Source organism: Lissotriton helveticus, chromosome 12 (genome assembly GCF_964261635.1).
Source record: "Lissotriton helveticus chromosome 12, aLisHel1.1, whole genome shotgun sequence".
Lineage (NCBI taxonomy): Eukaryota > Metazoa > Chordata > Amphibia > Caudata > Salamandridae > Lissotriton > Lissotriton helveticus.
Window position 1 is genome coordinate 881,944,299 of NC_136073.1, and position 16,645 is coordinate 881,960,943.

General features: G+C 46.6%; 1 protein-coding gene across 1 annotated transcript in view; it reads right to left on the minus strand.

Moving 5' to 3' along the window:
- Positions 1–16,645, minus strand: part of LOC144798286 (phospholipid scramblase family member 5-like) — a 63,952-nt gene that overhangs the window by 16,975 nt on the left and 30,332 nt on the right. The window contains exons 5-6 of the mRNA XM_078669060.1: positions 9,257–9,441; positions 705–869 (exon numbers count right to left, since the gene is read on the minus strand). Coding sequence (XP_078525186.1) covers positions 705–869; positions 9,257–9,441 — 350 coding nt within the window. The remainder of the gene's footprint in view (positions 1–704; positions 870–9,256; positions 9,442–16,645) is intronic.

A 16,645-nucleotide genomic window follows, 5' to 3' on the forward strand; every position in this document is an offset into this window, starting at 1 on the left:
AAAATTAGCCTCATAATTGTGAATAACTATGTAGGAGAACTTGCTAAAATTGTGGTTTACCTGTTATATACTAGTTTAGTTATTGCACATTACCATATGCTGTGAAAGTTACATCATTTCTTTGTAAAGCTTACCTTATATGTTCAGAGAGTCACTGTGAGATTTTGTCAACGTATGTCAGAATATTTGTATCTTGTATTTTGCTTACTAAAGTTTTAAGAAACACAAAAAAACGATCCTGCAAATGGCACTGTTGGGTGATTTAATATTATGTATAAAGTGTTTAGATAAATAAGTTGGCATGAGGTTGTGAAGTGACTCTGCACTATGGATAGGGTTGTTGATTATTGCGTGTAACATTTGTGATTGAGGGTTCTGTACATACAGCTGTTTGTTGCCTCCTTGGGCACAGAATGACGTAGTTCGATGCAACATTGCACACATCATGAGTTTGGCCCGCATTGCAGATATGCTTGGCGCAAAGCATCATGGGATTGGATGAGGACTCTCTTCAACCTCATAAAGGTAGAGTTCTCCATTGTGCTCTAGGGTTAGCACAATGAGTGTCTCATAAAACTCTATGGTTAGCGTAGGGCATCTCAAACTCTATGGTTGGTACAGGGCTTCTCAGTAAACTATATGTCTAGTAAACTATGGTTGGCTCAGGGATTCTCACTGCTTGATATACAACCAATAGACCATACCTCAAAGTTGACATCTCTGAAGGCGGCCATGGTGGCACCGGGACCCACGACCTTCAGCAACGCCTCCTTGGCGCTGTTCAGGATGGAGAAGCTGCTGGAGAAGGGATCCCATCTCTTGATGACAGAACCAATCAGACCCCCAGATGTAGGCGAGTAGACTTCCAGCTGCAATCAAAGTTTTTCAACACTTGAGCCACATACCAGCGATCACGCCAATCTCGCAAAGAACAAGTTCCATAGATTGAGAAACTAAAGAGGTGACAGAGATAGAGGAAGCCCCAGGAACAGACATGAACTCTTCTGAGGGCAGAATAATGGGGAGGGCATAGAGAGAATCCCCCTACCAAAAAAAGGTATTTCAAAGTGAAAAGCGGGTATTTTGGTTAGTCGTGTCAATACACTAGTCGTCTTTCACCGTCTCAACATGCAGTGCAATGCTTGTAGTGGCTCTCTCTCAGTCATTAAAGACCCCTGATCTCAGTGACAGCCACATGTGAGGGCCTATAACAAGGGAGAGGACCTTCCACAGCTGGTGTAGTCAGGGGCAGAAGGGTTGTAAGACTATGAGTACATTGCACTCAACGCCTAATACTCAACAATAACTCATGGGACCACCTGATGCAAGGGGGAAGTTGTGTTAGAGATTTCCACCTGAGGCTCTTAGCTTCTGAGAATGAGGTTACACAGGACAGTCATTCAATCAAATGCTGCTCTTATACTTATGCTCTATGCTCCCCTTCTAAAAGTGTGATGGTTAAACTGACTTGCTTGGTTTCCACTACCAGCCCCTCTGACAGATGGTTGAGTGTCTGTTGTGAAATGGAAACACACAACGCGTATGTTTTTGGGAGCAGTTCCCTTCATGAGGGGAATTTGCCTAAAGGTCTGAGATCTGTATGTGGGTGTAGTGAGAGAGCATCCATACCACTGAAGCCTTGTAGTAGACTGCGGAGCGCCTTCTCCAGGGTGGTGGAAAGACTGAAGAGAACGGTGGTGCGAGTACAAGCTCAAGGGCTAGCATTCTATGGGCCAGATGTAGGTCACCAAATACCGGTCGGTAACTACCGATTTCGGCCGTTACCGACCGGTATTTGGTGATTGAGATGTAGGGGGCCTATATTTTACAGAATCGGTACATTTTTCCGATTCGGTAAATTTACCGATTCTGTAAAGTACCGATTCGGTAAATTTACCGAATCGTTAAATCTATATGTAGGTGGCACTGGAAACAGTGCCACAGGCCCCTAAGAATTCGTTATTTACCATGTAATACTATTGCATGGCAAATAACGAATTCCTGTGTACATGCACATCTGTGCATGTACACCTGTGCCATGTGGCACACATACATGCCCTCAGGGCACACATTGTGTGCCATGTGGCACACATACATGCCCTCAGGGCATGTATGTGTGTCACATGGCACACAAGCCTGAATCAGGGGTGCAACAGGGTGTCAAAGTGACACCCTGTCCCCCTTGTCAATTCGGTAATTTTACCGAATCAGTATTTACCGATTCGGTAATTGCCATAGGTTCCTATGGGCCTCAAGGCCCATAGGAATCAATGGCAATTAATGAATCGGTAAATACCGATTCGGTAATTACCGAATATTACCGATTCGGTAATTGATTCGGTAAAAATACCTACATCCTGATTGCCAGTTCTTAAATACCGAATCGGTATGATTCGGTATTTAAGAATCGGTAATCTGGGATTACCTACATCTGGCCCTATGTTATTTTAGTGCTATAAATATGGTCCCTCCTGATCACCTGATCTGCACTTGTAAATCTTCTCTTCAGAAATCTTTGAGTGAACAGAATTTCTACCTGAGCAGCAGGAGGATCATCACGAACTGCAGTCCGCACCGCACTCCTCCCCCTGCGGAACTCTGCAGAGTTTTTTTGTCACTTCGTGGAGTTCCGCATCGCAGGACTCCGCAAACTCCGCCTAGGTTTAATATAAATGGCTGAGGACTGGAAATCTGTTGATTTCCAATATTTTGCCGACTTATTTGTTTGTCCTATGGCTTTGAATCATTGTTGAAATTAATGAACGGATTCTCAACTTGGAGAAGGTTAACATAGATCTCATTATAGTTCTATGCTTCATTGTTTATTACCTTCATGAAGGGACCAATGTTTTTTAAATGTTATGCATATCCTAGGTCCCTTTGACTTATAGGGTCCACTTTGTTTCTTTGCAAACAGAATGTAGAAAATAAGCTGCAAAGCAGAGGGGGCAGTTTGGTGGTCTAGTTGGGTCTATTTTATGCAAGGCCGCAGGCGTTATGTAGGTCGAGCGCAGAAAATGAAAGTGGATTAGTATAAATCTAGCATTACTTGAGATACATTTTTACTAGTGCACACATAATATCGCTGTTAGAAATGGGATTTCTGGTTGGCTAAGGCTTGCGCCGAAGCCAGGCAGAAACCACCACTCTAGTTAGGGCAAGGGAGTTACACGCCAAGATAACCCCTGCTCACCCCCTTGGCAACGTGACACGAGCAGTAAGGCTTATCCCGGAGGCAATGTGTAAAGCATTTGCGCAACACACCCACACAGCAGCAACACACTAGGCACACCACAAAAAGGAACTCCACACAAGGTTATATATATAAAAATAGCCTTTGTATTACCATAAACACATTAGATCATAATCACACAGATACACTGTGCCAACTGGCACTGGGCAGTATTTACAGGGGATTATTTACACCAGAACAGGGCCATGTGGGCCACTGTCAGAATCAGCACTTAGTAGAAATAGCACTTAGAACATAGGATAATTGTAGCACAAAATAACACTTGTAGAACACTACCAGTAACCACTGGTAAAGGGTAGGAACACACTACGCAATACTAATCACCATAGGCATAGATCACGCAGGAAAACGAATTCACTAGTATAAACTAGACTAGGCAGAGCAACCTCCTAAGCATAAAAACACATTTAGAGGTATAGGCATAAAGGCATTGCACATTACGCATAAATCACCTTAGGCAATTATCATCACAAACGTAGTAGGTAATCACATTGCGCAAAAATCACTTAGGTATTGACCCCAGGCCAACGGGCCTCTCCCAGGGCCAACGCCCTATGTCCGAACAGTCAAGGTAAGTTGCGCAGGCAGTAAAAGAAGAGTGCGCAACAGGGGGCTTAAACGTAGCAGCTGCCCACTACTTGCTGGGCAGCTGTGAGGTAGGAATGCGGCCTGGGCTCTCAGTAGCCCTGTGAATAGATGTGCCACGTTGGAACCCTCTGGCTCTGAATGCTCATGAATGCCCCCAAATCACGTTGGAGCCACGGGGCTCTGCATTGCCACGAAATGCCCCCGTGGGTGTAGGAGCCTTTGGGGCTCTAAAACAGAACTGCCCCCAAATGCTGAGGTTAACGTTGGAGTGGCCCGCTGCCTCCCGGGGCCGCTCACAAACCGTGGAAAAATAACCCACTAAACGGTGGACGGCCCGCTGCCATCCGGGGCCGCTCAAAAGTCCAAAGAGCCCTGTGCCTCGATCAGGCACATCATTTGGTCACATGGCGCCCCCCCAGCTCTGCCTCATTCACCGGACTGGGTTGGGTAGCTTCCTCTTCGAGCGCGGCGGGGCTCCTTCCTCGTCACAGGAGCCCCGCGTTGGACCCTGCTCCGGTCTCTGCTCTTCGTTGGTCTGTGGGATCCAGTAGCTTCTTCCTCGTGCTGCTGGGATCTCCGGGGGTAGGCTTGGCGGTGTCCGGGACGAGCGCTGAGGCCGGGACGCCCAGCGCCTTCCCTGCTCTGAAAGACTTCCGCCGGTCGAGCCCCCTTTGATGCTAGGCAGCGCCCACGGCTGGGACCAATCCCAGCGCGGAGGGCGCTTGATGTCAGGGGAGCTGTGAGGCTGCAAGAGGGGAGACTCCCGGACCAGCGGCCGTGATTCTCCAGTGCAATACGGGGTAGGCTCCCGTTTTGGTTCACAGTCCTGGCGGGGTGGGCACCCGCCGGGGTATAAAATTCGGCAAAGGAGCGGGGTGGGCACCCGCTTGGAGTGCACAAGGGTGGGGGAATCCCTACGTCGGGATTCCCTCAAAATAGGCTGCAGCTTCGTGCTGCAGAGTCCCTGCGTTCCTCGCTCCTCCTGGAAGTAGAAATAAAGCGCTTCCCAGGCGCTTTAGCGCCAAGTCCCAAAGTCCAGGGGAAAGTTCAGGGAAGGAAGGAAGGGGGCAAAGGTTGGTCCTAGGGTCCAGCTCACAGGGCCCTCCAGGCAGGAAGGCAGTCCCCAGTGGCGGTACTTCCTGGCGCCCAGCAGCAACAAGCCCCCCTCAGGATAGGATCCACAGAGATAACATTTTCATGGGGTCATAGCCCCTCTTTTATACACATATTTCCTTTGTCTCCAAAGGTGCAGGGAAGGGGCGAACCAGATGCAACTGGTTCCTGAGCACTTTGTTTTGCTCAGCCCCTCTCCCTATTCACAGGACAGGCTAGGGACATCAGACTCACCACAGGGGGCGGAGCCAGCATTGTGGAGGGAAGGCCCAGCCCTATTCAGGTCCCAGGTGCACTCCTCCCTCCCATCAACATGCAGATCTCTCCACTCACCACCGGGGCAGACCCATCCTGACTCCTGGAGCCAGGCACACCAGCCAGCTCCAGCCAATCACAAGCCAGACAGTCAATTCACATTTACTACAGATACATGCCAACTTCTAGAAGTGGCACTTCTACACAACTCACATTAAATCTGCGCACATCGTCGCGCAGCATTTTATCTCACGAGTTTGCACATACCAAACTCGCCCCTGCACTTCCCATGCATCAGGAACTACCATTGACACACACATCCCCATGCATTCCTATGGGAGGGCAGGCCAATCTCACAACATGCACTCAGAGTGTGCACGCACTTTACACTGGGACACTGTTAAAGTGCGCAGAAGCCAAAAACAACTAACACCAGGTCACCTTTAAAACAAAAAGTTTAGGGGTGAACCTGCCAAAAGGGCCAAGTCCAACAATCGCACACTGCATCTTCAATTTGAGTCCCTAGCTCGTTGCTCCAAGCTGCACGTGCTAGTGGGTGTACCAGTCCAGTCGGCTAGCATGGCCTTGCAGAGCAGGGAGACCATATGTCGACTTTACCCCAGTCTCAACAAGTCCTGGAAAAACACAGGAGGAGCACGGGGCTGCAGGGAATGAGGTCCATATCTCCTGAACTATAGCAGTGAAGCTTGCATGTTGCAGAAATAGGCCACTCCCCAAATTGAAGCTGCTCTGGGCATCTTCAAATGCGATAAATTCCTCACTGAGGTACAGAACCCCCGGTGTCTCACAACCACCCTCCTGCCAGACTAACTTCACTATTCATTCCCATAAGGACGCTGCGTGTTTAATGAGATATGATACATGCCCCATGCCTCTACCACCCGCCATCAGGATCTGAGGGAGGTAGAAGTCGCAACTGGGGTCATCAAATAACCTTTGCTCCCAGTTACTCCCCTGTGTGAGCTAACGTGTGGCGTGCTGCTGCTTTGAAGCCAGGTAATACTGTTCCAGGTTGGGGACTGAAGGAAGTGACCAAACTAGTGCCACCCTGGTCACTTTCGACCTCCTCTAGCCTTCCAAGAATGAAGAGTCGATGACGTAGTAGAGAATTTAATCAAACTAGTTTACTCACATAGTACACTCTAGTGGAGTCCAGTCTGTCCAGCGTCCTATGATGGCTGACGAGGGACTGACTCTAACAAGAATGAAGTTGCATTATGATTTTTGCGGAACCCACAAAGACCCACCTATTATGGAAAAATACTGGTAGCTGTCGTCATAGAATGGGGGTACAGAACAGAAGTTTTGATTGTGCAGCCTGGTACAAGCTATCTACTAACTTACATATCATCTGTACTTAATAATAATGTATGAATACAGCAAGGACCTATTTCAAGATAGCTACACAAATGCTAACATGATGTCAAGTAAAATACTACAAGTATGAGAGTAAAACATTTTAATTCTATCAGAACCGCCAGTCCTCTCTCCTCCAATGGGAGAAAACCAAACTCCCTCGCCACCCTACTGCATCCACCTGCCCAGATCAGTGAGGTAAGCATGGAATCGAGTTGCCTGAACACGTTCTGAGGGAGTCAATCAAATGATTGTTGCAGGGAGTAGAGACGCCGTGACAAACCCACCATCTTTGAAATGGCTACGCACGCCATTAGGGAAAAGGGTAGGGCGTTCGAGAATTGAATGGAGGTCCGAAGGCCCTCCGTACCCTGGTGATATTGTATTGTAAGCGTTACTCTACCGTATGTGCCACCATCATGCCCAAATAGCAGAAGCTATAACTCTCCCATCAGGGAGGCAGCCTTGGCAGGGTCTCTGTGGCTCAGGAGAGAAGTGTTCCCAAGGGAAACAATAGGGATTTATTGCAGTTAACATGGAGGCCCGACACCTCCATGAACTCATCCAAGTGCCCCAACAACAGGGGGAGGGAGCCTCTCGGTGTGTAAGATACAAAAAGGGGTGTTGTCAGCAAATAAAAACACCAAGTGACTAGCGTTACCAACTGTGATTCCCCAGTATGCCATTTCCTGATGAATCCAAATGGCCAGTGGTTTAAATGCTACAGGCAATAGAAGTTGAAGGAGCGGACAGCCCTGTTGCATTCCCCTGCTAACTGGCCAACTATGGGAGCATAATTTACCAACCCGCACCCTAGATGTGGGCCGCGAGGCTCACCCAACCTCAAAACTGTGAAACGACTCCCAGGACGGTATGAGGTACCACCAATCGACCATGTCAAAGGCCTTGTCAATGTCAATGAAAGCAACGGTGAGCTCTTTGTCCTGACCCTCCACCTCGTGAAGTACATGCATTAGCCTTCAGATGTTGACAGCGCCAAGACGCCCCTGGGCATTCAAGCGCTATATAAAACCTAAAATCAAATCAAATAGTGGTGTTGTGACCGCGGATGAAGCCACACTGGTCCTCATGTATTAATTGTGTAATAACTGGGCATAGCCTAAGGGACAATGCCTTACAGAGCACTTTCATGTCTGTGTTGATCATCGTGAGTCACCTATATGCTGATAAGTCAGAGCTATCCAACGCTGTTAGCATCATAGAGATGCAACCCTCCCGCATTGACTTCAGGAGTACAGCAGTGGTTTTAGCTTCTAAGTAAACCTCAAGTAAGTGCTGAGTAACAGAGGGGAAGAAGACCTGATAGAACTCTGCAGGAATGCCATCGCTGCCCACGCCCTTCCCCGCTCTAAATACTTCCAGGGTGAGATCCGCCTCAAGGTCCAGGACGGCGTCCTCATCCAACTGAGGAAGTGTCACCGCAGACAGAAATGCCTTAATGAGGTCTGGGTCAGGAGAATGGGGGATATGATATACCTGCTCCAAATGGGATTTGAACATGTCAACTATCTCCTCTTGGGTGTATGTATCATGACCCTGAGGAGGCTAGCAATGGAGTATGGGGGAGAGAGGGGTCACAGCTTGGTGCAGACCCCAAGCCAGGCCCTCAGTCCACTCACCCCGAGGGCACCTCTGCTCTTGTCATCCTGTAGGAAGGTCTTACCGGGAGTGGGTGCAGTTTGGTAGCCCTGCTCCTTTGCAGGATGTTGCAGGGCAAGTCGCATTGTTCCATGTCAGGGAACCACTCCATGGGCAGCAGGATCCCAGCTGCAGGACCCTCACGCAGGACAATAGTGCAGCAAATGTGTAGAAGTCAGGCCTCCGGACTCCTCCAGCCCCCACTCTGGCAGTAGATCCCCCAGATCCCAGGGGGCCTCAAAAAATCCTGCAAGGGTCCAGCTGCAGTCCAGGGTGTTCCCCCATGCTAGTCCACCAATCCCTACACTCCAAGAGTGTCTCCGCACCAGCCACCTCAGGGCCCCCTCAAGCAAGGGCTATATCAGGCTGCAGTCCCTCCCAGATAAGGGCCATTGTGCCACATTGTGGCCTGCTCACTCTACCAGAGTGCGCCAGGGAATAAGAAGCAGGATGTCAATTGGTGCGCAGTTGGAAGCGGTGTTGTCTACTTCTAGTGCCACCACTGGTCCTTGTTAGGCCCGCTGATAGCACCTACTGTGTCCCTAAAGCAGGCCGCAGGCAGGAGGCGTGTCAATACCACACTGTGTCCGCGCATGATACCGAGCTGGCCTTTGGGCCCTCCCAGGCCTCCACACGGCAGAGAGCGGCTGCCACTCAGCTAGAATCCCCTCTCAGACGGTCAAGAAAGGATGCAGAATATGGATGGCTTAGTAGATTGGAGATAGGTACAGGATGCTGATAGGATTAAGCAGTGGGGAGATGGGGCTCCTCAAGGAAGGCCATCTTAGCTGGCCATGCCCCCCCTCCTGTGTGAAATTTCTTGTAGCCATGCTGAGAGTACTAGCAGATGGACTTCCAGCAGCACTAATCTGGAAATACTACATTTCACCACACACCACACTTTTAATGTGATAGATCCGGGCATATCTACTGTGGATGACAAACAGGATTGCAAACAGGACTGAGTTCTGCTCGTACCGGAGAGAAGGGCGCCCTGGCCTGGTAACTCACCTCATCTTCACAGCTGCAATAATTGCGAGGCAGGAGGGCATGGAGCACAGCCCTCTGGGCGTTGTCGTAGATCTTGATGTCGAAGCGAGGACCCCAGCACTCCCGTTCTTCCTTGGCGTGGAAGATCCTCTGGGTTGCCGCGTTCAGGATCTCATACTCACTGAGGGTCCGGAAGGTTCTTTGACCTGAAATGACAGCAGAGTGAATGGCGAGAGGTCACATACCACTCCCAGGAAGGGTCATGCCATCCGCATGCTAGAAGTTGGTTAACACCTCTTCCACTGACACTGGATCTCCATTGGCTGACTCGCAAGGTGGATCTAGGGAGTGATTGTTGGATAGGCTGTGTGGATCCTCCGGAATTCGGTGGCACCTGAGAATTCTTGGCAAAAACTGTTACCTATTCCTTCTGCAACCACAGGAACCAGATACAGCTGAATTTCTAAGCATCTCTTATTTATGTTTTGACTTTGTGGATCAGCGAGGTTGACTGTCAAGGCTTACTCTTGGGAGACAGAGGTGGCTAAAAAGTCTACTGAAGGGGGACAGAAATAGCACACCCAGCTTGTGTTGTCAAGTTAAGGATATTTTGTTCACAAAGACACAAGGCTTATTGATGTTAAGTTTATTTGTGTAGTCATGGTGTTCTATAAGTGTACAGTGGTCATGTGATGATTTAGATGAAGCCAAGGCACAGGAAATGCTCTGAATACTCAAATCACTCTATTCAGGGAAGCAAAAACAGCCTAAGGAGGTGGTTGGTACATTTTTGTAGCTTAGTTCTGAGGCACCCAACAGTGCAACAATGTCTTGGGATGTGACAGTGGTTTACGGTTGGCCATTAGGTTGATGTTCTAGTGTTCTAGTTGGCGGTGTGCAGCATGGGGGGAAGCGGGTGTGGCGCTTGTCTCTGGAGTGGAACATCTAAAATGGGAAGGCACAACAAGTGGGTAGTAAGAAGCTTGGAGGGACAGATGTAATGTGACAGTCACAGCCACGTATAGCTGCACCAATCGCCCTGCATAAGTCAATCATAGAAAGGTTTATCCTCCAGGAACACACTACAATGTGGGAAAGAGGAAGATTACCCCACAGCCTCGGTTGCTGGCAGTGGTTTGCCCCAAATATTTCTGAAGTCCTCCCTTGCTCACCGGGCATATGGAATGCGTGATGGTTCTGTCATCTGCTTGGGAAGAATGAAAAATGAAAGTGATTTTTAGTGATTGGGGTGATAACAGTCATGAGGGTCACTCATAGCTCCATGACTACAGGAGTTACTAACATTTACGAAGCAAGAGATTGGTCTTTATTGGGCATAAATATGCTGTTTTTGGATAAAGAGAACATCCTATATTTGTTATGTTAAAGTTCTTGTGCCTCCTATGTGATAATCTAGAACCATAAAAATGTGGAAGATTCCTCATATTCACAATGTTAGAGAAATTCATATAAAAGAACACATTGATTGGACAGATGCTTTGTGTTGTGGCACAAAACTTGCAACTTGGTGGTTCAGCTGCATGTGTGGAGTTAAGAGTAAAACATTGAATATCGCATATTGAAGCTGACAGGAGATCAAAAGAAATAGAACTGTTCAGTCCGGTCCCAGAAGGTCCTTGTTCTAATGTCCTGAAGAAGATCGCAACTTATTTAAAGGCCGAAACGCATCAACGTTTCACATGAAGCTTGCTGGCACAATGTTTAAAACCAGATGAGAAAATAATAGACTCCTTCTTTTAAATGGAAAAAAATCCCTCATTTGCAATTTGAAACAATGTACAAGAAGAGTTGGGTGCTGTTGTCAGCTTCCAAACCAGGCAAGGCGCCCTGCCCGGACGGGGTACCGTTAGATGTTTTTTATCCATAATCAGGAACTATGGTCTCCGATCTTGACCCGTGTTTTTGAAGCTGTCACATCTTTGGGGCTAATTGACTCTTGGTCTACTTCAATCTTGCTCCTCATTCTTAAAAAGGGGGACCATAATAACCCTGCATGCTACAGGCCCATATCCCTCCTTGATTCCCTTGGCAAAGTGGCCGGTCGGCTGGTCCTAGAGCGACTGCAGGACTGGGCCACTGCTAACAACGTCTTGACCGACTTGCAATATGAGTTTCGGGAGGGATTGGGAGCTGTAGAGCAGGCTTTAAATCTCTCCCTTTTTATCGGTAAATATGTTGGGGCCAAGAATGGCAATCTGCACTTAGTGTACGTAGACTTGTCTGCAGCATTTGATTGCGTGTCTCACTCCAAACTTTGGTTGATTCTTGCCGAACTGGGTGTCGACCCTCCCCTGGTCACATTTTTACGAGAACTTTATTCTGACGCCTCGGCAAGAGTGAGATACGGGGTGAACGGCGATCTTACACCATCTTTCGCCGTCACCAGGGGAGTTAGACAGGACTGTGTCCTGGCTCCCTTCCTCTTCAACCTTTACACCAACGGCCTTGAGCTGGCCTTGTTGGCAGGGAGCCAGGACCTACCATCAATTAATCACCGCCCTATTCCCGCATTACTGTATGCCGATGATTCCGTGCTTATGGCAAGAACCCCAAATCAGCTGCAGCTTCTTCTTAATAATTACTGCAAGTTCATGTCATCTTTGGACCTAACGGTCAATATTAAAAAAGACCCTAGTAATGCATATTGGATAGCGGGTTAAGAAGTCAAAATGGATTTTTATCACAAATGACAAGCTGGATTGTACCACTACGTACCCTTATCTAGGCATTCTTTTTGATAGTAAAATGTCCTGGAAGCAGGCCATGTGCAGCAGGAAATTAATGTTTCTACGTGCAACAACTGCCCTAACAACTTTCGCGCGCAAACTTGGCAAACCTCCCCCAGAGGAACTTTAAAAAATATATTATGCCAAGTGTCACAGTGTGGCAGTTTATGGCGCGGGCGTGTGGGGCTACGCTGCCGTAGAATCCATACAGGTGGTGGAGAACGACTTTATTAGGTACACACTGGCAATCCCAAAAAGTGCTCCAAACTATGGCAGTCACATTGAATTGGAAATGAACTATACCATGGATAACATCAAAATCCAGCCCATTCTCTTATGGCACCGAGTTTGGACCACGGAGCAGTGTAATCTGACCCGCTCACTTATTATGGATTGCCTGGGCCTGGCCAATTGGCAAAATATTCCCTGGCTGGCCTACGTGTGTAACTTCTTTAAGAATTTAAATATGACTACGTATTTTTTAGAGCTGTCATCCCTATTAAGTTTGTCAAGGAAAAATCTAAAAATCCTATGCATATCACACCTGAGGGAACTTCGCATATCTCAGGAAATCACTAAGATCTCTAATATCCAGATCTTAAGTGTTCAATCTTCCTTAGGCGTCCAACCCTACCTGAAATATTATTTGAACGCTCACGAAAAATATCTCCTGACCCGGTTTCGCTTTAAGACATTTTTTCGTATTGTTTCTTTTTCGAAAAAACAAGACTGGTCAAAATCCATCACCAAGTGCCCATGTGACGATACTTCGGAACAATCCACAATCCATGTTACCCTTTTCTGCAGATCTTATGATTTACCTCGAAAGTGTTGGATTATTCCCCTATTGTTATCAATGTGTTTGAGATCTTGTCGTCCCGCCTTTCATGCTTTGCAACTTTTAGATTCTGAATTTGCTGCTAAACGTGTAGCTGGTTTTCTTAAATCTTGTATAAAATATCGGTGTAACTATGATTAACTTGACTTTTAAATGCACTTGCACTTTATTAACATTCTATCTAATAACTTGCCACCCCACTCTTTACACTTTGCAACTTTTAGATTTTGAATCTATTGTTAAATGTGTAGCTGGTTTTCTTAAAACTTGTACAAAATATCGGTGTGATTATGATTAACTTGACTTTTAAATGCACATGCACTTTATTAACATTCTGTCTAATAACTCTGTCTGTTTTTAACTTAAAAATGTATCTTGTTTATCTAAATTCTGTCTTTTGGTATAACTCGTTTTGCCGTCCCACTTTTATATACTGTTCATTGCAATGTACTTTATATGGTTCCTAAAAATTTTTGGAAACCGAATAAAAGATATTTGACTGACTGGATGCTGTAGTTACCCCAACAGGAAGAACCTTGAAATGGTAATGTTGTCCGTCCACCGCGAACCTGAGATATTTCCTGTGAGGCGGGTGAATGGGAATATGGAACGAGGTGTCCTTTAAATCCAGGGTGGATAGAAAGTCACCTTGCTGAAGCAATGGGAGCACTTGTTGGAGGGTGACTATGTGGAAGTGGTATGACTGAATGTAGATGTTTAGCTGTCTGAGGTCTAGTATAGGCCTGAGAGAGCTGTCCTTTTTTGGAATTAAGAAATAGAGGGAGTACACTCCGGTCTCTTGATGTTGTAATGGGACTGGTTCTATCACATGTTTTTGCAACCGAGAGAGAACGTCTTGTTTTAAGAGGGTAAGATGTTCCGGTGACATTGCACGTTCTGTCGGAGGAATAGTCAGGGGAGTGCATGTAAGTTACAGGCAGTAACCATACTGGATAATTTGTATTACCCACTTGTCTGAGGTGATTTACTCCCAGACAGGTAGGAACTGTGAGAAACGTCCCCCGATAGGAGTGGAAAAATCAGAGGGTAGCTGAGGGAAGCCACTGTTTGTTGGCAGGGGAAGTGCGGGTGGAGTTACCTCTGCCTCTTCCCTTATTATTATTTCCTCTGTAGCCTCCTCGAAAATAACCTCTGGAGGAGGTAGGTTGATTGTTACCCTTATAAGTGGAGGACGGATTCTCTGTGGGCACTGTTTTTGAGCCACCCCTGTAAAAGGAGCGGCGAAAGGAACCCCTGCTAGAGTGTAACTGTAAGGACCCCACAGACGTTGCTGTTTCCGTGTCTTTTTTCATTTTTTTCTAGGGAAGTATCGACAGCTGGCCAGAAAAGATGCTCCTTATCAAAGGGCTGATTAAATATGGAGTACTGTACCTCCTGCTCGAATCCGGAGATTCTAAGCCAAGCGTGTCTACGCAATAGTATGCTAGTGTTGATGGCACGAGATGCTGTCTCTGCCGCATCTAGTGCGCATTTGATGGAAGTGTTAGTAATGAGCTTCCCTTCCTGAATAAAGTTGTTAGCTTTATTTTTATACTGATCCGGCAGATGTTGCATGAGTTTTTTCATCATCCTGGTGAGCCCTATCGGAGCATGCTAAGAGAGCCTGAGCATTGGAAACACGCTAATGGTTAGCTGCCTGCGAAACCACTCTTTTACCGGAGGCACCGATGAGTTTAGACTCCTTATCAGGAGGAAGGGCATCGCCTTTGGTCGGAGAGTTAGCTCTCTTGCGAGCGTTAGATACCACAAGAGAGTCTAAGGACAACTGACCTTTTATGTATACAGGGTCTGTAGGAGCGCGCTTGTATTTTTTATCTACTCTAGGTGCCAGCATTCTGGCTCTAGTGGGGTCTTTGAATACCTCATCTGTGTGTTTTAACATACCCTTGAGCATTGGTGAAGTATTAGTAGGCCTTTGTGAGTGCGTTAGTGTCTCAACAAGGAAATCCTCTTCTAGAGGATCTGTGTGAAGCTCCACCCCATGATATTGATTAGCCCTGTTGATAAGTTGATCATAGCCAATGTTGTTGTCAGGTGAGGAGGGTCTGGAGGGATACAGGTTGGGGTCATTGTCATGATCTGGTTCCCTATCATAGTTCTCCCAGGGATCAGTGTCCTGTGGTATGTCCTGATCTTGTGGCACATCCTGCTCTTCATCCCCATCATCCTATGGGTGAGGTGAAAGTGGAGGTGGTGGTGAATTTGATGGTTTAATTGTTAAATTAGGGTTAGGAGGTGGAGAGGGAGGAATGTAAGTAGGAGAAAGGTCAGTACCCATGTCCTTTTTCTTCAGAGGTATAGGACAATCCTATGAGAGATCCAGTTTACATTTTTTAGGAAGAGTGACTAGAAGATGTTCAGTTTTAGGGTCAATACTTCTCTTTTGCTTTGGATCCAAAGGTGGATCCTCGGAACGAGGCTCTTTGGATAGAGTATCTTTTTCTTTAGAAGTCGATTTTGGTGCCGAAGATTAGGGCTGAGAGTTTTTAGGAAGAGTGACTAGAAGATGTCCAGTTTTAGGGTCAATACTTCTCTTTTGCTTTGGATCCAAAGGTGGATCCTCGGAACGAGGCTCTTTGGATAGAGTATCTTTTTCTTTAGAAGTTGATTTTGGTGCCGAAGATTTGGGCTGAGAGTTTTTAGAAGTGGAATGTTTTCAATCTGAGTGCTTGGTTTTAGTCAGTTTGGGCTCTGAAGCTTTCGGAGTGGCAGGTTTTGCCTCCGATCTTTTCGGCGCAGAGGATCTCAGCGCCAAGCCTTCCGGTGTCGAGGATTTTGGTTCCAAAGCTTTGGGTTTAGAGGTTTTTGGCTCCGAAGCTTTTGGTTTAGACAATTTTGGCTCTAAAGCTTTATGTTTTGATGGTTTTAGATCCAAAGCTTTTGGTTTGGAGGCTTTCAGCTCCAATGCCTTTGGTGTTGAGGGTGACTTTGGTGCCGGTGGTGTGGAGGCTGGCAAATGCTTTGTTTTATGTTTCGTGCCGAAGGTATTGGTTCGGCACTGGAATGGGGCTGGCTTGAGCTCGAGCCGGAAGGCTTGTCTTTGTGTTTCATAGCCGGGCCCTAGGGCGGGGCATCTGAAACTTTTTCTCGTGCCGACCTGAGCCCGAGGGCGAAGGTGATACCGGTGCCTTAGATTTTGAACTTAGTTGCATGTGTGCACATGTTGTGGTGTCTGAATGTTTAGTATAATTATTGTGCCCTGTGTACAAAGTTATGATTTAGGATAAAGGAGATGCTCTTTTGATGTGTATGAGAAGTTTTAAAACTTTACTATTTATAATAATATTTTTGTTTTTATGAATAGATGACTTGTTTTAAAAAAAGATATGCAAAATTATATTTCTCTCTCAATGGAATGCACTGGTCCTCTAAGTGAAAAGTTGTGTGAATTGTGAAAAATGTAGATTTGTACTAAGAAAGTGCGGAGAGATGGTGATCCTTTCTTTTTCAATGTGCTTTGATTTATAATATGAGAAGTATACCCTACCAGCAGGTACTGGCTTAAAATGTTCACTAGTAACTGAAATATAACAAACAAATACAGTATTTGTATAGATCTAATATACCCCTTCAACCGCTGAATCATAAATATATACAAGCAGCTGATTCGGTAAGCTCAATATGGTAAATGCTGCTATGATCTACATATCAAGTACCCTATTTCCATACATTATGCACACAGAGAACTGTAGTAGATAATTTTCTTACAGCCCTGAAGAAGCAGTGAGAGCCACAAAACACGCGTTCGCTCCAGCTTAAGACAACCATTTTTTGTGAAAAATCAAGTGCCAACATCAAGAGGAA